Source organism: Tyto alba, unplaced genomic scaffold (genome assembly GCF_018691265.1).
Source record: "Tyto alba isolate M040663 unplaced genomic scaffold, T.alba_DEE_v4.0 Super-Scaffold_18, whole genome shotgun sequence".
NCBI classification, from domain to species: Eukaryota; Metazoa; Chordata; class Aves; order Strigiformes; family Tytonidae; genus Tyto; species Tyto alba.
The window spans coordinates 11,229,003-11,253,531 of record NW_024881280.1 but is presented as its reverse complement, the minus strand read 5'-3'; the positions used below and the strand labels follow the sequence as shown (position 1 = coordinate 11,253,531).

Below are 24,529 nucleotides of genomic sequence, written 5' to 3'. Positions count from 1 at the left end.
AGCTCAGGGGAGGAGGCACCCTCAGCTCTGCAAGGCCCAGCCTGGCGCACGAGCCGAGTGCGTGCTGACAGTACTGAGCTGAGCAAAAGCACAGCAGCCATCCCAGCAGGGTTGCAAAGCTGGGACTTGGTGACAGTCTGGCTCACTACAACCTCCACTGGGAAGTAACTACATCTGAAAAGCTGCCGTCGCAGCTGGCGGCATGGTTCCTTGGGCTCTTGCCCAGTGGCTGCAGTTGCACAGAGCAGAAAGAAAAAGTCTGGAATCAGAGGAGCTGCCCTGAAAATGGGGAGTATCAGGCAGAATTTCCTTGGATTAACAACTCCAGGAGAAACGATGCAACGAAACCTCAGTCACCACATTGACTGGTTTGACAAAAGCCTTTGTCATAGTAAGAAAATATGGAGCCTCATGCAAATATTAGCTACCTAGGCAAGGCTGAACTGCAGGTAGGTCCGTAAGCACAAACTGTGAAGACAGCTTTCTCCTCCCTGTAGGGAGCAGCATCCAACACAGAAACCCGGCGTCTTGCTCATCATGGTTTATGTACCTGTGCCAGGCAGGAGAGTGCAAGACCCAAATCCCTCCTCTGAGGAGGAAGATCTCCTGCATCTCTTGCTACTGTGCACCAGGTCCAAGGCTGCATGGGAACACCCATGTCCATGGGCAGAGGCACGACCTTCGGCTACTAGCGGGTGGCTTTGTTGTCTCTGCAAGCCACTTGCAGATCACCTACTGATTTGATGAGCATGGCAATCACTTGCCAGGCAGCTCTCAGAGTAAATCAAGCGACATGTCCATGTCCAAGAGTGGACAGACTGGGGGCTGGATGCAGTGTGAGCATGGGACGAGGCACTCCACCAAAGTGAAGGTGCTGGTGCTTACCACAGCTCTGAAGGGCTTCCTCCTCAGCTTTCCTGTAGCCCCCTTTAAGCACTATAAGGTCTCTCCAGAGCCTTCTCTTCCCCAGGCTGAACAATCCCAGACATTGAACAACAATGTCTCAATATTGTGCTGGATCTTACTCGATGCGCTCATGCAGGTGACCCATAGGTGCCAAATACCAGGCTGCTGATTGTCCTCTGAAGTTACAGCAGTGCCATTTCTGGCAGGAAGGACAAGTTTAGGAGCCCAGCTGACATGTCTCTTGTCTCAACCTATACTCGACATACAGTTGAGGGGGAGAGCTAAGCACCTCCAAAGAGCGATACAAAGCACCCACATGAATCCACCACTTCTCCTCACCTATTCTTTAGGATACCTGAGCACCCTGTAGCAGGAGTCAGTGCCAATCTCTGCAAAACATCAGACCCCAACCTGAGGCCTGCTGGGTCTATCTGTTCCGATGGGATGCTGAGGACTGAGTTCAGCCCTGTGTGTACAGACCCAGCAGCTGAGAGGGAAGAAACTCTTGCAGCATCCCAGTGGAAAAGCACACTCCCGATGCTCCTGCTTTTCAGGGAAGCACTTCATCCCATAGCAGGGTGCACCAGCCTGCCTTTGGAGCCGTGGGAGGCCGCTGTCTCTGCTGCAAGCGTGGGGCAAATTCCCACTTGGTCTATGGTAGCCACAGTCCCCACCTCCTGAGGTTTAGGGCTGGGGTCTTGGAGGGATCCTCCAGGAAGCAGGGACAGGGCATCGGTGAGGTGTGTCACACATCACCCCAGAGCAGTAGCCTGAGAAGAAGACTACCAAGGGCTGTGATAAATAAACCACGAGGGGCTGGGGGAAGGGACAGATATTTAATTTGGAAGGTCAAGTCTGTCAAGGTGAATGCTGCCAAGCTGCAGCTCAATTATTAACTAGCCCGATTTCTGTTTGTATCAGCACCAGTACCTACTTCTCAATGTGGATTGCACCCTGGACTCCCTGCTGTCAACCCCAATTAAACCTGATAAGGTCTGGCTATGCCCAGCAAGAACAGGAGCTTGTCAGGACCTCCTGGGCTGCCTCCACCTCCTCCCTGGGAAGGAGGGGGGTGGCGAGAGAGGGGTCCCCTAAACTCTGCCTGCTCTGGCACGTAAGTGTGTGCCACCTTCGAGCGCTAGCAGCCTATCTGAGCTACAGGAGCATGCACAGGCTGCTAAGGCTAGGCAGGCTGGGGCGGCTGCACCAGGAGCTGCACCGAGGTGCTCTGCACCTCGTGCCTGGGAGCCCATGGGGTAGGGAGGAGATGCTACACACAGGGGAGACAACAGGTCTGGTAAGAGCAAAGGCTGGGTGGGAGAAATGAGAAGTTGGCTTTTGCCCAGGCTGTAGAGATGGCCACAGCTGACACCAGCTAGGTGCTGAACTCAATGCAAGGAGACGTTTTTGGTTAAATCACTCTGTGCTCTCACTTATTCTGCCTCATTCAGGGTCAGTTCAGACCTTTAAAGGTAGGACAGAACAAGGGGAGCCAGCAGTTCCTAGTTATGGTCCTGCCACAGCTGCGCTTCGAAGCCTGGGGCCTTTACCAGCCGTGCCAGTCTCACTCCTCAGCTCTCTCCCCTGAGTTTACGCCTGCGGAGCCATCCCGGGACTTGATCTGAAGCTATTTGCTAAATGATTTCAGACCTACACACGATGGGAAGTTTCTTGGGGTCAAAATAGTGTAAGCATATCCCCTTCTCTTATTTCTTCCAGGGGAAAGGGGAGCACTGAGCAGCATTCCCACGTCATGCACTGCTCCTGGACGGTTCTACATGGGTGCTTGCTTGTTCAACCTCCTTCAGACCAGGGGGACCAAATGGGAAGTGGACATTGGCTGTGGCCTTCCAGACACATCATAGATCAAAGTTAGATAAAGCCCATTTCCACGAGGTAATCTGGCCACTGCACCTTTGGAGCTGAAACAGGCAATGGGAAGGCCCTGTAATGTCATCAGAGAGATAGATAGCCGTCACCAATGCAATGCTGTAAGACTATCAAACTGCCACGGACCAGTTTGTATTCCCTGTCACTTGCTGAATAAATTGGATTAAAACCAGCAATGTATTCATGAAAGATTGCTGTGAAGGCCATTTCACACCCCTTGTGCTATCTCATCTCCTTCCATTTCTAGAGTGGGTATGTATCTGCATGAAGGTCATCCCTTCTGGGGACTGTGCTGCTAGGAAGAAATTAAAACGACAATTAAAATGGGAAATTTTTTTTTATTTATTTTTTTTTTTTGTTGCAGCTCAATAAAATATAATCCTGGCTAAACAAAGTAAACAGTGAGCATGAAATGAGCTCCCCTCTCCAGAGCGCTGTCAAGCCATCAGTCACAACTGGGGAAGACTGCTGGCTAAAAGACACTCCGGCTTGTGAGGTTAGCATATGGATATGCCCTTTACTGAAACACATGCCCATGCACAAGCACCGGCAGCATGGGCTGCTTACTAAAAAGGGAGGAATCTGCTTACTTAGCCCTGAAAGCTATTTTTGAGGCGTGATACATCCCGTATACATGCCCCAGTGTCCTTAAGGCTAACTGGGAAAGGCTGCACATTCATGAGAGGAAGGCTAAGGCACAGGGCTGGGAACTGCGCATTATTCCACTGCCAGCTCTGCCTTGAGATTGGTGTTGACACGACTGTCCCTGACAGGCCAGTCAACTGATGTCTCTGCTCCCCAGTCTTTTTCACTGCAAAGTGGACCCAGGAGATTTAATGCATTAATAAAAAAAACATATTTAGAAATATTTTCTTTGATCTACTGAATATGTGGAAATGAGGGTAGAGAAGTATCTACCATGGACACAGAGAAGCATCTATCATTTAAAGAGGTAATTCTTCATCCATTTAAAGATCTGGACCTCCTGAGCAAGCAAAGGTCCTGCTCAGGCTTTCAGCAACTTTTGCAAAGTCTGGAAGGACCACCAGAGCAGTTCATTCACTGCTGGCAATGGCAGAGACAACTGAAGTAGCTACGCACTTCAGTATTGAATATTTCCCCATATAAAGAGTATACAAACAGATCATTGCCAGTGCCAAAACAAAAGGTTACGCATCAGAGAAATTAAAAAGAAAACCAGTTTTGACTCTCAAGTCACTCCACAGCCACTCCATACTTGGGCTTTCAAAAGCTTTGCACAGCTTTGCAAGTCTGGCTCAGAAAGCCCGTTTGGAGGAAACAAATGCTGAGCTGAACCTGTGCCAAAGGCTCTCCCCTGCCCAGTTACTTTGCCCGGTGTAAAATCCACATCCCTGTTTTCCCAGGGAAGGCTCTGGGAGGCGGGAGAGGCAGAGCCAGGATCTCCCATTGACTCCCAGGTAAGGGCTGCTGGGACAAGAGAGGCATTTGCACTTGGGCTCATCCATCGGGGCTCCTCGGGGCTTCTGCAAGGAGACAGGGCCACCACAGCGAGTGGGGGCCACGCCGCTGCCGGTCCCGCGGGGGCTGCTGAAGATGCGGGAGGGCAAACACCCGCCCCAGGGCCGCAGAGGAGAGCTGGGGTGCCCAGTGGTCCCCTGCCAGGGAAAAGCTGTGTGAGCTGCTCCAGGAGGGAGGGGACAAGGAGCAGGACTGACAGATTCCACAGAAACTTTCCATAATTCAGGGTTGTTTTGTTTTTTGTTTTGTTTTGTTTTGTTTTGTTTTGTTTTGTTTTGTTTTGTTTTGTTTTGTTTTCCACACAGATTCCTGTGCGTCCATGTAATTTAAATCTAACATGGCACGGACTAAATGAGGACGTCACTTCTCCTGCTGATTATCTGTGATGGCCACTGACTGACACTGTGGCACATGCTGCTGTGGCAAGCGGGGCTCTGCTCGCCAGCCGGCCGCCGGCCTGAAGTGTGTGCAGGGGCTGAGCACCACGAGCTCAAACCACAGCCAAGCACCTTCCGTATGCACGGCGGGGGGGGACGACACCCCAGCAAGAGGGGCACCCCAGGGAATCCCCCTCCCAGACAGAGAGGAGGCTTTTCTTTATTAACTGGCAAGCAACTTTCCATAGCTGGTGAGCAAATTCTCCAACAACAACTGCCAAAAGCAATCAGGCTGGATCACAACTGAGGGAGGAAAGTTATGTCATTTTAATAGAAATTGTTTGGTTCCCAAGGTTCTGATCAAATTAGGCAGCTACTGAATTAAAGCAATGAAATTACTGGGAAGGAGGCTGTGTTCAACTTATTTCCAGTCCTCCTGGACCTGAAGAAGTAAAAAAGGAAAGCGTCCAAACTGCTCTGAGGAGTTTTCCGTAAACACCCTAAGCTGATATTTGGGGATCTGGGAACTTCTGCTTGCCACTAGCAATTTCCTAATTAGCCCAATATCAGATGGGCTCAGGCCATCCCCTGTGCAGCAGATTTGGCATCCTCCAAAAGGAGCGGAGACTGAAGCTTGCACAGCACACCTCAGGCATGATGCACACTTTGGTTTTCAGCTCTGCTTGCAAACCTATCAGACTTGAGCTCCTCTCTGCACCCTGCATGCCCACCCTTATCTTTTGACAAATGTTTCTTTAGTGCAAATTCAATGGTAATTGTATCCGGAATTGAAGGAATAAGAAAAACACAGGAGGCCTACAGAATACCACAGCAGGATCAAGAGAGATTGGCATAATGGGGATTTTGGGCAAGGATGGGGAGGGTTCAGTATTAATACACATAAAATCCTGCCATAGGAAGAGGAGATGAAGAGTGCAGAGTCAGAGCTGAGGGTGAGGAGGGAAATGGTGATGGTGTTTATTGTGTGCTGGTAGCACTGCCCTGGTGTTGGGCGCACCCCTGGGACCCCCCAGTACTGGAGGTGGAGAACACCCAGGTGAAAGCACTGAGGGGTGATGCATGGCCTGATCCTGCATGGGAAGGGGTCACCAGCGCAGCCCTTCACCCTTGCCCACCCCAGGCAACACCGGCCTGCACCCCAGGACTGCCACCCCCCTGAAGAAAAGCCCCGTGCTCCCCAGTGCATCAGCACAACCCAAGCCCCAGACCTGCCCAAACAGAGGGTTGAGTCATGACCCCGGACCAGCCAGAGCTGCATGATCCACTTTGCAACCCTGGCTGGGTCATTTCACAAAACAGCAAGGAAAAATCTGGAATATAGGAAATGCTCTTAGATGTCAATCAATCACTGTCATGTTTTTAATGCATTGCTCTTAACTAGTCCCTGCTGGACACGAATACCATGAGCTGGGTCTGTCTAAAACACAGCAAACACAAACACGGGGGCGGCCTGACCAAAGGGGACAAAACCAGAGACGGAGCAGGCAGAGGAAAGGAGAAAAAGCACTTACCTTGGGTGAGCAGCAGGGCTGTGGGGAGAGAAGAACATGAGAAAGACAGGGAAAGAGAAGAAAAGAGGGGAAATGTTAATATCCAAGGGGGAAAAGCTGTTTTGCAGATGACAGCTATCAGTGAGCAATGGACGTGGTGCAAGGTGGTGTGCGAGCATGCCAGGCGCAGGCTGGGGAGCAGACACTGCAGCAGCGAGACCGAGAGGAGGCTGGCGAGCACCGGGGCACTGGCTCCCCAAAGTCATCCCAACCCCACCCCCCCAGCCCCCACAAGTGAAGGCAGAGGGATGGGATGCAGGCAGGGAGTAGCGAGGAGGGGAAGGGAAAACTGTGGAGGGGACAGTTATGCTTACCATCGGGGCCTGACGCGACCCAAACTCACCCAGAGGCACGGGAGGTGCCCCCACTTCAGCCACGAGAGTGTGGTTGTGGTGGGGCTTGGCACATCTGGGGAGCCTTGGTAAACCTGGGGGTGGCTGAGAAGAGAGGGCGGCGGGGGGCGATAGGCAGCTCAATGAGAAGAGCATCGTCAGAGGGAGGTGTTGATAAAACGGGCGCTGGCCTCCAGTGTGAAACAGGAAGGGGGGTAACAGGGCCATGCCCCATCCCCTGGGACACCCTGGCTCTCCTACGCCTATCCCACGCCCCACAGGTACTGCTCCCGGAGGGTCAGGGTGCCGAGAGCAGCACAGGCACACGTAAAGCATCACCGCTTTGAGTCCTCCTGGCTCTCTTTGCTCCCAAGCTGCTGGTCTGCCCGGCAGTGCCGCACGGGCACATGCTGTGCAGCATCATCACGGCGGGATGCAGCTGCCTCCCGGGAAATGAGACCACGTGGTTCTGTGCGCTTAGAGGTGGGAGGAAGGGAGGAGAAGGGGATGAAGGTCCTTGCAAAGGATGAGTTTACCCTGGCTTTCCATACAGGCACAGCCCAGCTCTCTTGCTGCCTTGGGCAGTGGTCTCCTGGCCCTCCCCTGCCTTGATTTCCCCACTCCCCAGAGCTGTCACAAAGAAACATCCAGCTAGACCCCTGTCAGGTGTTACCTGTAGAAAGGCACAGCCTGCATCCAAGTTTCAAACTAACTACAGTAGAGTTCATATAGCAAAAAATACCGAAACCTTTTCAAGAGGGGCCAAGCACCAGCTCTGTGCCTTAGCTTTGACTTCTACCTGTCCTTCAAGCAGCAAACCAGTCCCCAAAGACTTGGTTGCGTACGACGATGGTATTGTAATTACTAACACTTATTATCATGCACTTTAAGACTCAGAAGCTTAAAACTCTGTACAAAGACTGAGTCAGTATTAGCAGCCCCATTTGACAGATGGCGAAGCAAGCAAAGAGAGGCTAAAGGGAACATTTTGCAAACTCAGAAGTGGGCTGGACTCCAAAAGTGCTAATTTACCCAGACTTGCTGGTTGAGGCCTCTGAAAAGCAGGCACTTTTACACAGATGCACCTAATTGTATCTGTGCTGTTTGAAAGTGATTTCCTAAGCGGTTTGTCAAAGGTCGCACAGCCAGGGGAAGTAATCCCGAGTCCCGGCTCCCAGTCACTCCCCTGCTCCCTCGGGCAATATCCACGGGCACAGCTTTCCCAGCAGCCTGCAGAGGGGCACTGGCCCAGTCAAGATCTCCATCCACCTATCCATCCCCCCAGCTGGAAAATCCGTGGGTGCTCCAGGAGATCTCCCTTGTCCATGCAGGCAGGCAGAGGTGCGGTGAAAGGGGAAGGGGCAACAAAGCTGCTCCTTGCTGAGTATCCCTCACGTTTCAGGGTCAATTCGTTTTGAGAGTCAGAAACCTTTGGGGGGGACCATTTGTGAATATGTTCTGCAGCACGTACAGTGCCCCAGAGCCACGAGAAGCAACTGGATGTTTGCTCTGCCCGCAACACCTCCTGTCCCCCACAAAGCTCTGCCTGGAAGTCTCCAACAGGCTTGTCACTGCCCCTTGTAGCATGAACTTGAGTCTTCTTGTAGCTCTGTCCTGCTGCAGCTCCATGCTACCCTGTGGCCACCTTACTATTCCATGTTCTTCTGGTTCGTCAAACAATGCAGGGAAATTTAATTTGCCTTTTGCAATTACAAGCATTAGTACAATGGGTCGATTCGGTGTTCAAATTTAATATAATGAAATATTACCGGGCCCCTAAGCTACTGTGGTTATTAAAAATAAAAATTGGCTCCTCATGTTTTTTAAAACTGTTATTCTAGTGCTCTGGGATTTGAGTTTATTTTTTCCCCATTTGTTTCTAAGCCTGCAAAAGAACTATTTTTCTCCCTTTCACTTATGATATGATACATGAATATTTGAAAAAGTCTATAAAGCTATGAATGAAACATCAAGTATACAGCATACAGAAAGCCAAGGGATTTTTTTTTTATCTTTATATTTCTGAGTGAATGCTGTGCATGCAAGCAAGAAAATGATTTCACGGGCTAAAGCTTCCTTCCTGCACACGCATCTGCTAATGTGACCTTAGCCCTGACCTGTAATGTTTCCTGACAGTCCATCTGGGGATGCTGCACCTGTACCAGTCCCACTGATGGTCCCGGTGTCATTCCCATCCCACAAGCCACCCCACGCTGCCCCAGCCCAGGCTGCATCCCTCCATCCCTCCCCGGGGCACCGTTCCCCTTCCTGCCCTCCTGCTCTGCACGCCACGCTCCTCGCTGGGCCGTGCCAGGCCATCTCATTGCTGTTGGCATCTCAGGTAGTCTCAGAGGCTCAACGTGAGCATTCTCACAGGCAGCTGCTAAAACCAGCTCTGTGGTCAAATCCAAAATAGCAGTCCCAAGTATCCCTCATGGAACCCCTGCATGGCGTGAATGCACACAAACACGCGTGCCTGCAGACAAGGTAGGTAAGGTTGACTCTCTCAGGAGACAAAAAGCCTTCAGCTCTGGATCCTGGTTCCTATTTTACTGGGATTTCTCTGCTCTGCAGGTCTGGTTTTTACTAAGGCAGCCAAAATTGTGTGCATTAACTCTGCTTCCTCTGCCAGCCCTGCAACCGGACAATTTAGATCCAAATTTAGATGTTAAAAAACCCTATTTACTAATATACAATTTCATCTGCATGTTTTCAGTGTATTTTAGGGTCAAATCCTGCTGTGACACGTGTGTTGGTGTGGGTTATGGATCAGGAATTGAATTCCCTCCTGCTCTAACTCTACTGAAGGCAAAGAAGGTTAAACCAAGAGGAACTGGGCCTGGGATGGGACCAGATCAGAAATTGGGCAATCCTGTAGTTTACAACAGCCCAACATGCTAAATGTGTGTTACAGGCTTTTTCTAAACAGTGAAATACCTTTTTCTGCTGTTTGACCACACTGCATGCTTTATTGTGGACTCATTCTTCATTAACATACATCTTTTCTAATCAATATCCCTAAAGACTCCAGGAAGCCGCTGCGTAGGTAAGAGGATCCTTGTTAAGGGCCTGGGATTTACAGAGTGAACTGAAATGAAGGAGAGGAGGCTGGATTTTGAGGAGACCCTTGGTGACAGCAGGGCACCACAGGCAGCCAAAGGCAAGGACAACACATTGCCTGCACCCCGTGTGTGCCCAAAGGAGCTCAGTGACCATGCAAACCGCAGGCTCAGCTCCCCAAAGAGATAAGCATCCCCCACCTTCCAGATGTAACTGTCCACAGGCCCTGCCTCCAGATTTGCTCACTCAGGTGAGCAAACCTTGTCCCTAATGGACTGTGAAGAGCTATAAACATGTGGTTTTCTATAGGCTAAACAAGGCAGAGATTTTGCAGCATTAACCCGAATGTTGTTATTACTGAAGTCAACAGCAAAGCTCTTGCAGACTCCAAGAGACTCCCCTCCATCAGGAGAATAAGCAGCATTCAGCTTAATCACAGAGCTGCAAGAAAATTATTAAACCTTCAGGGAAGGAGGTAACTGCAATCTAACATTTCTTTGCTATTCTCATCAGCAGCTGATGGAATGAGTTTCTTAGCATCTGCCCACACTTCAGAAAACTGCAGCACACGTGCTCATGTATCGATGCAGCTTATCTTATGCAGGCACGGACCTTTGTAGCAAGTCACATCATTTCATCAATATTTTGATGCAGATAAATTGCTGGATCAATCCAAGCTAGGAATCCTTCTTCCTTTGCAGTTTAATCCTTACTCTGTGACTCCCAGCCATATGCTCCCTCTGGGGCATGAATCTTTCTCCTCAGGGGTGCTGACACTTGATTAAAAGGAGATGTGTTGTGAGATTTGTCCACACAAGTTGACTCTGTGCTGGGAGGGCTGAGAGGACTTCAGACAAGATCTTCCCAAGCCAGGTCATGCCAGCAAGCTGTTGATATTCAGCCATCTGTGCTCCTGTTTCCAGTGAAGTCATATTCTGTGGGAGACATGCTTTCCAAAGAAAAATTTTGCATGAAGGATATTGGTCCCTTTTACAAAGCATAACCCTCAAGACTCAGCCTTCACGCACCAGCCCTGAGGTTGAACCTTCCACTTCTGTGCCACGAGCTGAATTCTCATGAGCAGACTCCCAATTACCCTCATGAAATATAATTTTCCAAATGCTATTTTCACCATTATCTGCAATCAAGTGAAATCTTCCAAAGTAGCCTCACTTGCCATTCTGGCGCCATCAACACTAAGCTCAAACACAATTTAAGCAGAAGACCAACTTTATCCAGGAAAAGCAAAGCAAGTTTTTCTCCTGTAATCCAGGACTGTGGAAAAAAAAAAAATGTGAAAGCTGCTGTGTGAAGAAAGTATTTTTCAAAAATCCTGCTGGGCTGACAGCAGCAAAATCCTCCTTCCAAATTGTGAGCTGACACAATACCAGAGCTGCTACACAAGCAAGAGTCAAACCAACAGACAGCATCTTATCATAAAGGAAAAGACTCATTTCACTGCAGGAACACTTTAAAAAGGTGCTGAAAAAAGGACGGCCAGAAAGGTGGCTCAGGGTACTGGGAGGTTTCAAAGCCCTGCAGCAGTCAGTAGACAGGGATTCAGTTTATGTGACCGGACATATAGAGGAAAGGTGAGATAATAAGGATTCAGAGATTAATTTCTTAGAAATGGAGAAGTCAAAAAAAAAAAAAAAAATTATGAAACCTGGGAGATGGCCAGGAGGATAGAGAAAAGCAACATCTACCATCTTTTCCAGTCAAAGAGTGTGGGGGTCTGATTTCTTTTTACTAATTCACTTCAACATAACAAGCTTGCGGCAAGCACCATTTTTACCAGTGCTCTTTGCATCTGATACGCCAGTACTGAGCCAGTTTCGGTCTTCATCACAGACTGGGCTGGCAAGATACCCATCTCAGATCTATTCTCATCTCTTTGAATTAGTGGAGGACATCAACAAAAAGAGCTGCTAAAGTAAAACTACTTGATGTGATTTGTTTGGATGATCAGAAAGGCTTTTTCAAAAACTCCAGCTGCAGAAAGCAATCAGTGAAAAAGAATAAATGAGCTGCAAGAGAAAGTTTGTTATTGTAGATGTAGCACTGAAATAACAGAAGTGGTCAGCTCTCCTTACGGCAAGGGTTAACCACTGAGTGCCCCACGGTTCAAAGCAGCATGGCACTGTTATAATTGGGAGTGAACAGTGAGAAGCAGCATCTGCAGATGATGCAAAATGTTGCAGTCAAAAGGCTGTATCAATGGCTGTTATGTGTTGTGCAAGCCCTGAGTAACCAGAAGACAGGAATCTGTGTTTGCACCACCACAGGTACCTTCCTGAGTAGAGGTGTTTTTTCCTCTGGTAAGGTGCTAGCAGGTGTAAACAGCAAGACCAATAGGATGAATTTCCTGCTGAGCTCTGACCCTCACAGAGACCCTCCTGGAGATATATCCCCTGCCCCACATCTCTGATCAGGGCCAGGGAGATGTTCCCTTGGCTGGAGGTGACTGCTTTGTATCAGCATGTGTATGGGACGGCACAGCCAGTACTGTAAATCAGCTGTACGGTAGCAAACCCTGCTCCTGCCTGCTATCCTCCTCCACTGCCTGTCGATCAGAAACCACTGCCAGAGCAGCCAGCAGCAGCGTGGGTACCCTCAGGGACAGCACACTGGGTTTGAATAGCATGGGGCTCCGGACCAGGTTCTGCATCCCAAAATAAACTGTCCAAACTCTTCCCCAGGCTGGTTTGAGAAGCACATTTCTACTTGTCCATCACTGCTACCTAGCTTGTATCCTCAAGGTAAGCTAGCACGGGGAGGTCCTGCGGTGAGTGCAGACCTTTGGCACGAAGCTACGGTAGTGCAGGCACGACTGCGACGGACTGGCTGTCTCTGCGTGACCTGGATCACAGATTACTTCCAAACATGACTGCCAAACAGCTGAGGTGCCTAACACTGCTCTGCTCCCAACAGGGCTGGAAGAGATGTTTTGAAGACACTATGAAGAACTGTCTACAGGTCCCTAGGCACAGGATCAGTGTGACACAGCTAAGTGGGGAGCGAAAGCAGAAAAAGGACAGACTGTCAGGAAAACCACATCTTCAGTACTGCTGGAAACAAATACGTGGGTAGCCGAAACCCAGAGAGACTCTTCATCAAGAGCAACCCAGCCTGAACCTCCCAGGAGAGGCAGGAGCTGTGCTTTGCCCTCACTTGGGGGCCCATTCATCACCACATCAAGACCAAGTCAAGTCCCAGTGGTTTGGGATGTCCCCACCCCGGGCAGCACTGCGGGGGCCCGTTTGCACCTAGGCGGCTGCGCTGACCTTGCAGCCCGTGGGGCTTTGCAATAAATAAGCCATGGGACCTCTGCCCCCGCAGTGACGAGCATCCCTTCCCGACGCTGCGCGGTGGGTCGCTGCCCCCTCCCCGCCGGGAGCCGGCTGCTCACGCCTGCGCCCCGCGGTCGGCCGCCCATCGCTCCCGATGCTCCGCACGGGAAAGCCTGGCACAGCTCCTCGTTCTTCATCCCAGGCACGAGGTGGGCTCGGAGGAGATGCCACAGCACGCAGCAGCGCGCTACGGAGCTGGGGATCTTTCCAGATGCTCTGGAATTAGTGTAGCGACTGTGCCACCTTGTGCCAGCAGCATTTATGGATGCATTTTAATCTCCCGCCTCTTAGATTTTAAAACTATTCTGACTTTTCTCTAACAAGGCCAACCAGAGCTCTGCGTCTCTTCCTCAGCACGGTCCATTACTTCCTCTGGGTGATGAAGGTCTCTCCAAGAGAGGCAGCTGGAAACACAGGCTCTGTGCTGCAGATCATTTAGTCCAGCTCTGATCTCCTCTCTGCCTGTTGCAAATCAGACAGTCCCACTGACTCCAGCTGATGCCCGTGTAAATGAGACACACACAATACAGCAAACTGGCACCACAGTCCTAATAACGAAGAGGACCTTTTACAACCAACCCACCTTAGGAGCTATTTGGATTTTTTTTTAAATAGGTCTTTATGCAGACAGATACAATGTAGCCTATAAAGGAAAAAAAAAAAAAAAAAAAAAAAAAAAAAAGCAGGACTTCACAAAACCTGACTCTGTTCCTGAAGCTCACTGGTTTAGAAAAGGTTGCAGGGCTCACAGAGAGCAGACGACTGAGCAGAAACTTTTAGTGTGATGCTCCAAGCTGCCACGCACATAAGCAGGAGAGAGCCAGAGGCAGGTGATTTTCCTCCTGTACCTGCTGAGATGGAGGTGAGAGCCCCGTGGACAGGAAGGCACATGTGGAGAGAAGACCCCAGGGTGATTCTAGGGCTGAAGACTTTGATCTAGGGCTGAACACCTCACTGACGCAGATTCAAAGGGCGCAATCTCCTTAAACTCCCAAGAAGAAATCTGAGTGTAATATGGGTATAGTGAGCAGGTACCTACACAGAAGCCGCAGCATGCTATCCAGTTCCTTCATCTGATGGAGAGAAGTAGGAAAATAACCAGTGGCTGCAGGCTGAGGCCAGACAACTGCTACCTAGAAGCTGTGCACACATCTTTGGAGGGCAATTAACTGCTGGAACATACCCCCATGGGATATGGCAGGTTGGTGACTGCTCCTACCCAAGGTCAGTTGGATTTTGGTGAAACTCGAGGGCCTGTGCTCAACACACAGTGAAACCCAATGTCCCCCACTGCCTGCAGGCTGCAGGAGGCGGTCTAATGGCATTAAACTGTGGATCCTCTTTGGGTTTACGTTTTACAGATCCACAGATGCTATGTGACATTGTCATGCTAATGCAAGCTGTGTCTATCCCAGATGCCCTGCAGAGCTGTGCACGGTAGCTGGACTGGCCAGAGGGCAGCTGCTGCACTGGCAAGATAAGAGATGTTTCAGCCCAGGAGAGCTGTGCGATGCATGGGCAACTGCCCAGTGTTCCCATCACCTGCACCAGCACATGGGAGCAGGGATAAGCCCATGGGCACACACGTCTGTCTCTACTCCATATCAGACGCCCAGAAGGTGGATCTGAATTCCTTTTTGTAACATGCTTCTGTTTAAAGCTTGGCCCTCTTGGGCCGCCCCAAAGCTGGTGAAGCCAACGGCAAGACTCACTCAGTGAGAAAGAGGTCAAACGCGTGTGGGACAAGGAAAAAGATACATGTAGGCAAGGCACAACTGTAAGTCAGGGTTTATTCCCATTATAAACCTGCTCTGCTGGGGGATCCCGGATCTCACTGCTGATGAAGCAGGAACTCAGCAGAGCTTTGCACCCTCTGCACAACAGACTCTGATTGCTTGTGACACATTAAGGGGGGTTTCAGATGAAAGACAAAGGAGAACCATTTAAAAACCAAACCAAGATACCTCACACCTTCCCTCTTCTCCCATGGGCTTTTCACGGCACCTCATAGGGACCCAGGAGCACCAAGGCAATGCCACTGGCAGGCAACAACAGAGGGAAGGACAGGGGGGCATACGGGAGGAGCCAGAAGGGCAGCCATGCATTATACCCTTCTCTTGCCTTTCACATTCCCAAAGGTCCTGGCAAAGGAGCAGGAGAGTGGAGAACAGCAAAGGTGTGCTCAGAACAAAAAACAGATCAAGACAGGGAAACCCAATCAAAATAATACAGCCTCCAAGGCTCAAGCATTGCACAAAAGGAGGATCAGAAGTAAGCTGGGCTCTAAAAGGCAGAGATGAGACCGAAACAGGGTGAGAGTAAGAATATGGGAGGGCAGAGAGTAAAAGTTTGTCCATCTACAGGAGGAGGAGAAAAGGAGGGAGGGGAAGGGGGAGAAAGAGGGTTATATTTTCTGGATTCAGGGTTTGGAGACTTGATTCTGATTTTTTTCTTTTTGCATTTTTTTCATAAAGGATCTCACACCTGATATTCCTCGTTCCATCCATTTCGGTTCACCAAGGGCAATGAAGAAATTCTCCTGCCTTTCGTATTCCTCCTCATCTACTATCTTAACCCTTACGGTCTTCCTGTAGGGACAACAAGAGAGACAACCGTGTACAGTGGGTCGGCCGGCCGGAGGCGAGGCGGCAGCAGCAGCAGCAGCAGCGGTGCAGGCTCCTGGCACGCAGCCCCTTCCCCTTCCTTGGCCTGCCTGTCAGACACGGGGCATCCGTCGTAGCTGCTCCTTGGGGAGCGGGAGGGTGTTAGGGGGGAGAGGGGGCTGGCAAGGAGGGTGAGGAAGGAGAGCAACGGGGAGGAGGACCTTGCTGATGGTTAGTGGAAGGCGACTTCTGCAGCGCGTTTTTTTCAGTGTCACATGGTAATGGAAAGGGTATCGGCTGCCTGGAAATCACCAGGGACCACCTTGGGGTACCCACTGTGTTTTTTGCTGGAAGATCAATTGCTACTGCTACCGTCACAATTAATAATAAATCTGCAGGGACTCTGGGCTGGGAGTCTGAGGAGAAGAGAGAGAGATGGGCACTCACAGACATGTTCCCCAGTGGGGCAAGGTGGATCTCTGCCATCAGGCTACAGCTCCGTCAGCTACAAAAGAGGCTGACAGTTCTAATTTCCATTTTTAAAATGGCACATCTTGCTGCTTTTCCTCCTCAACAGCATCTGCTTCTTCCCCCTGACCTGTTCCCCAAGAGAGGACACAGCTTCCCGCGGGAGCGGACAGATTTGCTGGGACCTTGTGGGGGACACAATGGGACAAAAATACCTCCGAGGCTCAAATGGAAATACCCTGGGTGCAGGAGCAGGGCTGGCCCCTTCTCCCTGCTGTCAGTTCACCTGGCTCCCTTCAGCACCCCTGCAATGCCTACAGCTGCCGTAAGGCCTCAGGAGAACCAAAGCGGGGGGTCAGCTCTTCCCTGCCCTCATCGCCCACTCCCAGAGCTGCCCCACAACAACTGGACTGGGGGCTGCACAGCCTTTGCCAAGTCCTTCTCAGAAGTTATAGGAGCTGATTCTCTGCCAGGCCTCGGTTCCTGACTTCTTCTATCCTGGGGCTGATTGGGACACCCCGCAGGACCAGGGCTGGGCAATGACCTCCTGAGATGCTGGATGTGTTTCTAGCCAGCATCCTCCCGCTGACGCTACAAAATTTGCTTGGATCCTCCAGTGGGGGATGGCAGAAGGTCCCTCTCAAGCCGCCGCAGAAATACGGACAAGCAGGACGGCTCTCCATCCTTCTCTCTGTGCCCCCCTCACCACTCTGCCTCTCCTCAGCATCGCCCCCCACGCCACCCCACGGGTACCATGTGACACAGTGTGTGCGCACAGCAGGGTTCAGGGCAGAGCAGTTGGAGACAGAGAGACATCAGAGGAAGAGGAGGAGAAGAGGAGGAAGGAGACAGAAGAGAAGAGGAAAGAAGAACGTTAATGTTAGTCTGCAGGGCCGTTACTACACCTTTCTGTAAACTCATATCCACCATGCGGGGGCTCATCAGCTCAATGAAGAAATTCTTGTTTTTTTCATATTCCTCATCATCAATTACCTTGATGTGAACTGTTTTGCTGTGGATGGAAAAATAATAAGGGTCATAAAGGGGAGAAGGGAACAGAGAAGCAAAAGTGGAGGAAGGAAGGAGTTGAATGAGTACATTAGAAAGTCAAAGTTTTCTCACTCACTGAACAAGCTCAACATGGCCCTTGAGAAAGGCTAAAGCCCCACTCCTGCAAGTGACAGCGGCCAATTTTCTGTTTAACCCAAAGGCATGATGGCAGGCCACACCGTGCAAAGTGAAGTTAGGCAAAATTGTCTCTGATCCCCCTGCAAACTGGCGAGGGGCTCAGGAGCCGCCAGCACGGTGGCTTACGGCTCGGCGTGCGGGCAACGAGCTCTGACAGCCAGCGGAGCAGCAGGCTTCCCTCACCCTGCCACCCACCGCACACACGCACGCGTGCAAAAGCAGACACACAGGCACACACACACCCCGCAGGCACTGTGCTGCTGCCTCCCTGCTGGCAGTACCCACTGGCTGGGCAAAAAAACACCCACCAGCCAGGCAAAAAACACCCTCTGGCAGCACAGGCCGTGGGGAAACCCTGCAACCTGCAGCTCTTGACACCAGTCACGTCAGAGGGAATCCTAGGTGATGGGTGTTCATCAGCTGCCAAAGGCACAGCTTCATCAGCCTACCCTGAGAGGTGCTGGCTGCTGCAGCAGCTGGGCAGCACATCTTATGTCTCTCCTTTGGGAAATTTCTTACGAGTTCTTGGAGCACCTTGTATAGGAAAAGAAGAGCAGAGCTCGCTGTGACATGGTTTCTTTCACAGTGAATATATGCCGTAGGGAGAAGTCACCATGCCTCATCTTCCACACACAAACAGAACAAGGGAAATGAATTGAAGGCTCTTCCAACCCACTGCCTCCTTCCAGCCAGGGCTGCGCTGACTGTTGTGGGCTGAAAATGACCCCTGCGCTCCCCTCACTGTCCTGGTAGCTGCAAGGCTTTATCTGGTCTCACCCCTCGCTCATGACAGAAGGGATTGGTGTTTTTATTCCAGGCTGATCTCACACCCTCTTAAATGAAACATTGCCTGCATGTGCACTGATGAGCACGTATAATTACATGCTCATATAAATGCAACCACTCTACACTGGCATGTGCTTGCCATCTCAGGTCTCTTGGACTTCCAGTTGCCCCCCAACCCTAAGTTGGAACTGCATTTTCTAAATGAAAAATCAGTTCCATGGAAAAAACATTTCCTTTACCCCAAAACAACTGTCCCCCAGCTGCCCCTCCTGTGATGAACAACCCTCCATGTCCCACAGCTCTGTATACACACGTGGCCCTGTGGCTACAACATCCCCTTGCTCCCTGCCCATCCTCAGCATTCAGATCAGTCCCTGGTGCATTTTGTGCACAGCCAGTCTTAGCTGGGGATGGAAAGGAGGAGAAAAGCAGGACTCGCAATCAAAGAATCTGTAAAAATAGCCCCAAGCTTCCCATCCCTATGTGCCTCAGCCAGTAGCCCTCGGCATTAAATATACCAGTATCTTTGATCCCACAGCACTTCAGAGAAAGAGCAGTGCAGGACTGCATCCTGGGGATGCTGACACTGCCAGCAGCCCCCTGAAAATCAACAGTTCACAACAGAGAATAGGAGAATTGATTGACATCACTACAGCTTGCATTCTTACTGATATCATTAACAACCACAAAATTATCCATCCATCTGACAATTTGACCCTCAAGTCATAACTGCTTCTGCACTCTGGAAAATGACTGCGGAAATCCCATTCCCTGTGCTGGCTCTTGTTTTGGTCTTGGTCCCAAACCCTAACTTTCAAATGCATACAGATAGGGGGAAGAGTTGTGACAGCCTCTGCATCAGTGCAAGAACATGCAAGAAAAATCACCTCTAATTCTTTTTTCTAAGCTAAATCAGCTTTATTTTTTCCAGTGCTTGCTCTACCCGTATCTTTCACTAATGACAGCAAGCCTCCTTTCCCTTCTCTAGGCTCTTTCAATCTCTGCTAATCCAGCCTGAAGGATGTAGGATTTTAAATGATACATCTCTGGTGCAAATGTTGGTGCTCTGCTAAGACTTCATCACGATGCTTGTGTTGCATTTTCATTGGAAAGGTTGACTGAATTTGGCTTTTGAACCAGATGCTGTCTGGGCCCCTGATACTTTGCAAAGCTTGTTCAATTTGCTGAGTTAAACCTACAGCTGATTCATAGCTCTGATCTTTGCCTTGCTCATATACTACAGAACAGAAGGTGGGATTTTCAAAAGCAGCCAGTGCTTCCTGAACGTGGGTTGCTTTTAAAAATCCTATCCATAATTACCTTTGTTTATGGTTTTTCCATTCTAGGAGCTCCAAATTACTCAGCATTTCTTGTCTGCAAAAATCTGGAAAAAACCCCACAGACCCCATTTCCCAGGGCCAGCTTAGGTATCGCAACAAAGCTATTCAGGGCTTTATGCAATGAATGTTATGCACGCACACCATTTGAGTTTGCTTTCATACAGCAACTTTTTTTTCTTTCTTTCTTTCATTTCATTCTTTGCTTTTTATTTCTTTCTTTCCTTCTTTCTCTTGTTCTTTCTGGTTTTCTTTGATGAGGTGGCTCTCCTATTGCCATGACTGGTATGTGCACATACCAGAGCAGAGGAAAAATGCTCATTTAATGAGGACGTGTGCCCAGCAGATGATCTCCCCAGCTGTGTGCTGTGTGTATGGAAAGCCTGATTTCAGGCAAGCCCCTCATCTGTGCAATGAACACTCAAAGCTGTGGACTGAAGGAATAATGACTCGCTGCGTGCACATTTTGCTAAGTACAGAGAGCTCTACACAGCCTACTAAGTAGTCCCACAGCGGTGAGATTTCCTTCGAGTAGGGTTTTTTTTAATGTTAAAAAAAAAAAAATAATAAGTCAAGAAAGAGAAAGAAAGTACAGTGGGGATCCAGAGAGCTGCACGGTGAAATGCTGGCTTTGCAAAAGCAAGTCCCTTTGCATCAGGAAACCCAGAGAGCTAACTCTCTGGGCTCCTAGACCAGCTCAGCTCTGCTGCAAACGGGACCATTACCACATGCTCAAGCCTCCGGTGTTTTTTCAAAAAAGAGTGTGTGAATTTGGTGAACAATCCAGTAAATTCCTGGCTTCCTCCTTTGCTATGAGCCGTAGGGAGAGAAGGACCTTTTAGCTGGCTCTGAAACAACAGGCGAGGCGCAGAACCTCCACAGACCAAACCCGCCGGTGCCCTGCACACACGCAGGCAGGGCCTTGCACCCCTTGCCCCATCTGACTGAGCCCGAACGGAGGAGGAGGTGCCTGACCTCCCCAGCTTTGCTCAACATCTCCACCGCACCACAAGAGCTTTGGGGACCCAGCGCAGGAGCCCGGAGGTGGGGGCTGTGTGCCCGGGGGACCCCGGCACCACTCGTGCTCAGGCGGTGGGGGACGGAGGGCTCCCGCCAAACCGCAGCCGCCGCCCGCTCTTGCTCCAGAGCCAGCGTGTTGCCAGACCCCCCCGTGCAAGGAGAAAAGGGGAACAGCAGAAGTTTGCAGGGGCCGTGCAGCAACACAGGGAGGGCTCACAGACCCAGTGCCACGGAATGGGGAGCGGTTAATCCTTCTCTGGGATTTTGCAGAGGAGGGAAGAGCAGCCGGCAAGGACAGGGGCACGGGGCTGGGCTTGCTCCCTTGAGGGGAAGTGCCCCCCTCTCAGCTGGCGTGGTGACGGTCACCACGGAAAGGTCAGCGCTGAGGGAGGGTGCTTGCGGTGGCCCGGCCCGCCGTGGCTGGTGCGGGCTGCCTTCTCCCGGGCTCTGCAGCTTCTCTAGTCACTGAGAGCATCTCGCTCCTCTCCAGGGCTATGAAAGCAACCGTAACTACAGCTGCGTCCTGAGCTGCCATAAATCGTCTGGAGGCCAAAACACAGATTGCTCCTGTGAAATCTCATCTCCCACCTGCAGCCACACTGGGAGCTACCTCCTCGGAAGGCACGGAGAGCGGAGGAGATGGATGGGGAGAAGGGCTGGAGCGTAACACCGCCCCAGGAAGACATCATGTTAATGCGAAAGATGTGACAGGAGGACACCGAGAGGCAGAGAGAGTGCAGAAGCGGGAGTTTTGGGAACATTTTGCTGCAAGAACATCCTGACAGCTTCTTGAAATTAATGGAGGCGGAGGCGGGCATGAGGGGGGCTGGTGGCGCAGCAGCCCTGACGGGCACGCTCACCGCGATGGGAGCGAGGGAACTGGAGCCTACCTTGCTCAGCCGGGCAGCTTTCATTCCCCAGCCTCTGGCTGCTCCACGTGGTGAAAGGAGGACACTTTCCAGCTTTCCCCTCTCTCTCTGACACCTTGATCACAGCCAAGATTTACCTCAGACAACTCGAAAGAGGAGAACAACAGAGGCCACCCAAAAACCTCTCCTGGCAGTGACGAGCCACTCTGCAAACCACAAAGCCTCACCACCAGCACCAAGCCACAGAATACTCCAATCTCATCCCCTGCATGGGTACCTTAGTGGGAAGAGCTCTTTAACTCAGGCCTCGGTGGTGTTTTCAGCAGACAGAGCAATACTTCCAGTTTGGGCTGTAATACAGCAGGGGAAGCTGAGAGGCAGTGTTCCCAGGGAAGTCAGGATAGCTGCTCACTTGATCCTTTTTCTCTGGGGTCATTGCAAGCTGACACCAACAGCCTTCAGATGATTGGGGTCCAGGCTCTCCTTTCAACATGCACTTAGAAACAATCACTGGTTTTAAAAGTTAGGGATGGGAAAGCTCCTCTGGGGAGCAACATTAAGTATGAGATTTCCCTGAGTAAGCAACAGAAGATGAAATGAATAGACATCGATCTTCTCCTAAAGGACTCTGTGCACATGATGTTGCTAAATTCCCCATTTGGGAAATACAGAGGATAATCTATAAAATCATTTTATTTGACAACACGTCCACTTCCAACACATAAAGCAACAACTGGATGGTTATTTGATTAATGTGCTAGAAAATATTGAGTATCTCTCTGTGTGGAGACTCTCATTTGCAGGAATTATTGCCAAGGAGGTTAAGAGGATGTGTCTGTGTGACTTTGGAATGTGAAATAAGGCTCATCTCTAAAAACAGTGTAAGTCAGGAGATGTCACATTGAAACAGGCAGGGCTGTGAAAGGGCAGGATTTACAGTCCTTGGTGGGATGCTGTTAGCCAGGATGGAAAGCAGCCAGGACAGCAAGGTAAACATCCCTGGGACAGAGAGGTACCAGGAGATCTTTAGTAACTCATTAATGTGTATCATTAGTGCATGCACGCTGGGTCAAGCCACAGTGTTCTTGACACATCCTGATATACCCAAATCCTCATGTGATTTGCTGGGGGTGCAGGTCCCTGCAGCATGAAGTTCAAAGCACGTGGTGCCCATCTGACTCTTCCTCAGAGCTCTGCACTGGGCTGGGGTTTCAACATGAAACTACAAATAGAGCCTATTCACTCTGACAGAAGATCTCGTTGGGAAGTCCTACAGCAGAAATGCTGACTAGGTAAGATGTCAACGACTGTGGGAAACCAGAGGGGATTAAATAAGGCTATATAGTGGGGAGCTGTCTTTGCCTGAGTCACTGGGAGTGCACTTACAGCAACTTGACAGCGCTGGCAGGCAAGGTGAAGAAGTCTGCAAGAGAAGCCCTGATATGATATATGTGCATCAAGTAACACAGAGTGGGACAACCTGAGCCACTTTGAAGAAAAGGATTATGCTGACACCTAGCACAAAGATGGGAGGTGTTTGAGGAGGAGAATCACTAGATCCCAAAGCAAATTCATTAAACTCACCAAGGAGATGCTGAGTGATTTTTATTTCAACAGGAACTGCCAGTAATTTAGGAACCTATCCAGACTACGACCAGGACAGACAGGTAGCACATTGGGTTTATGCTCATGCCCATGAAAGAAGATTTTTTTTTGACTCCCACAGGGATTATGGAGTCAGGAAACAGGTTTTGAAGCATCCAGCTGCAGCCCCTGGTGATGGCCACAGTTCATTCTAGCAGCCAGGTCAGAATTGAAGGCACCTCTAAGGTCAGAGCAGACATTGGTACCAATTTCCTAAGCATACATCAACAGGATAGACAGACTGTCAGGATAGAGTTTCAAGCAGATCATTGATGGGCAAGTTACAGAAGAACTGGTGCTAGTACAGAAGCTGAAGACAAGCCATTGCGGGCCAGTTTCCAGGAACTGTCTGTGTCATTCATGAGGACCTTGGAAGAGCACCTGTGCAACAGCCATCCCACTTTGTGTAGCAAGCACATGGGGAATGGCCCCAACAGCTTCACTAACAGACCAGTCGGCTGTAAAGTATCATAGACAGAAACCGCCCCCCCCCCCCCCCCCCAATTGGATTTTTTCTCTTTCGTCTTCAAGTTGGCCTATGGGATAACCAGATGATAACTAGTTATCATCTTATCATTAAAAGAGGGTTCTCTGAAGTGCTAATCACTGTGTGACCTATGTATTTCTCCAGGCAAGCCTGAAGCCATCCAAACAAGCCACTTGATACTTCTGTGCCTCAGTTTCTATATCCATGCAGTGGCTGTGACCCTTATTTCTCACTGGGATTTGATAAGGGTCAGTCCCTACTTTGAACTCCTAATGTGGAAGGTGTTACAGTGATGCAGCCATAAGGAGGGTGAGAGAAGAGAGAGCTTGAAGTGATGGTGGAAACATCGCTTATATGTATGAGTACCAACTTCCTCTGCTTCATCTGATTTGGTTTCCATTTGAAGGGACCTGTACGTTTCTCTGGGGCACCTTCTCTTCCTTGCTAATGTTCCTGCACACCATTAGGGAATCAAAAGACCTCAGAATATAGGGCTGGAAACAACTGTTAGCACTCAGCTATCACCCTGCCTCTGGGCAGAGCCAGTTCCACCAAGCCGTCCCTGACAGGTAGGTGTTTGCCCAACTGGTTTTTGAAGGCTTCACAGTAGAGAGAGTTTTCTGGACAACCTTTCCCCGTATTTCAGCTCTTTACCCCTAGAAAGTCCTTTGTAACGTCCACCCAGCCTGACAAGGTGCAAGTTGCTTGGGAGCGGAGGGGGAAGAAGCCTTCGGTACTGCCTCCCTCCTCAGCAAGGAGGGCTCCCCACGTCCCTGCTGTCCCTCCCCACGCAGGCAGGGGCTGGGACCTGCCCAGGCGACCCAGAGTCCTTCCACAAGCCCCTATCCCTGCCAGGCGTGCAGCACACGGGGGGCCTCTGCTCCAGTCCTGAGAGGGCCAGGGCCAGAAACATCCATCTCTGCCACAGCAGGTCACAAGGAGGGCAGGAAAGGTCCGATGAGGGAGACGCCATGCAAAAAGTGGCTGTACCCCCAGGGGAAGATGAGGAGCCCTGTCCGAAACCCTGTGTGCCCCTCCATGCCCACCTCCTCAGGACTGCGTGGGACTGCTCGGGACTGCCGGGAGCTCAGGGGCTCTGCCTGCCTGGCTGGCTGTTGGCGGTGCAGTTTGTTCACATCAC

At 50.5% G+C, this 24,529-nt stretch overlaps 1 protein-coding gene across 4 annotated transcripts in view; it reads right to left on the bottom strand.

The window, feature by feature from the left end:
* Positions 1 to 24,529, bottom strand: part of SLC8A3 (solute carrier family 8 member A3) — a 112,010-nt gene that overhangs the window by 7,289 nt on the left and 80,192 nt on the right. Inside the window, exons 3-4 of one of the 4 annotated variants that reach the window (XM_032984698.2) lie at positions 16,963 to 17,069; positions 6,206 to 6,223 (exon numbers count right to left, since the gene is read on the bottom strand). In XM_032984698.2, the coding sequence (XP_032840589.1) occupies positions 6,206 to 6,223; positions 16,963 to 17,069 (125 nt within the window). Of the gene's footprint in view, positions 1 to 6,205; positions 6,224 to 15,470; positions 15,575 to 16,962; positions 17,070 to 24,529 lie in introns of all 4 variants that reach the window. The other 3 variants (XM_032984701.2, XM_032984702.2, XM_032984703.2) reach the window with 3 other exon arrangements.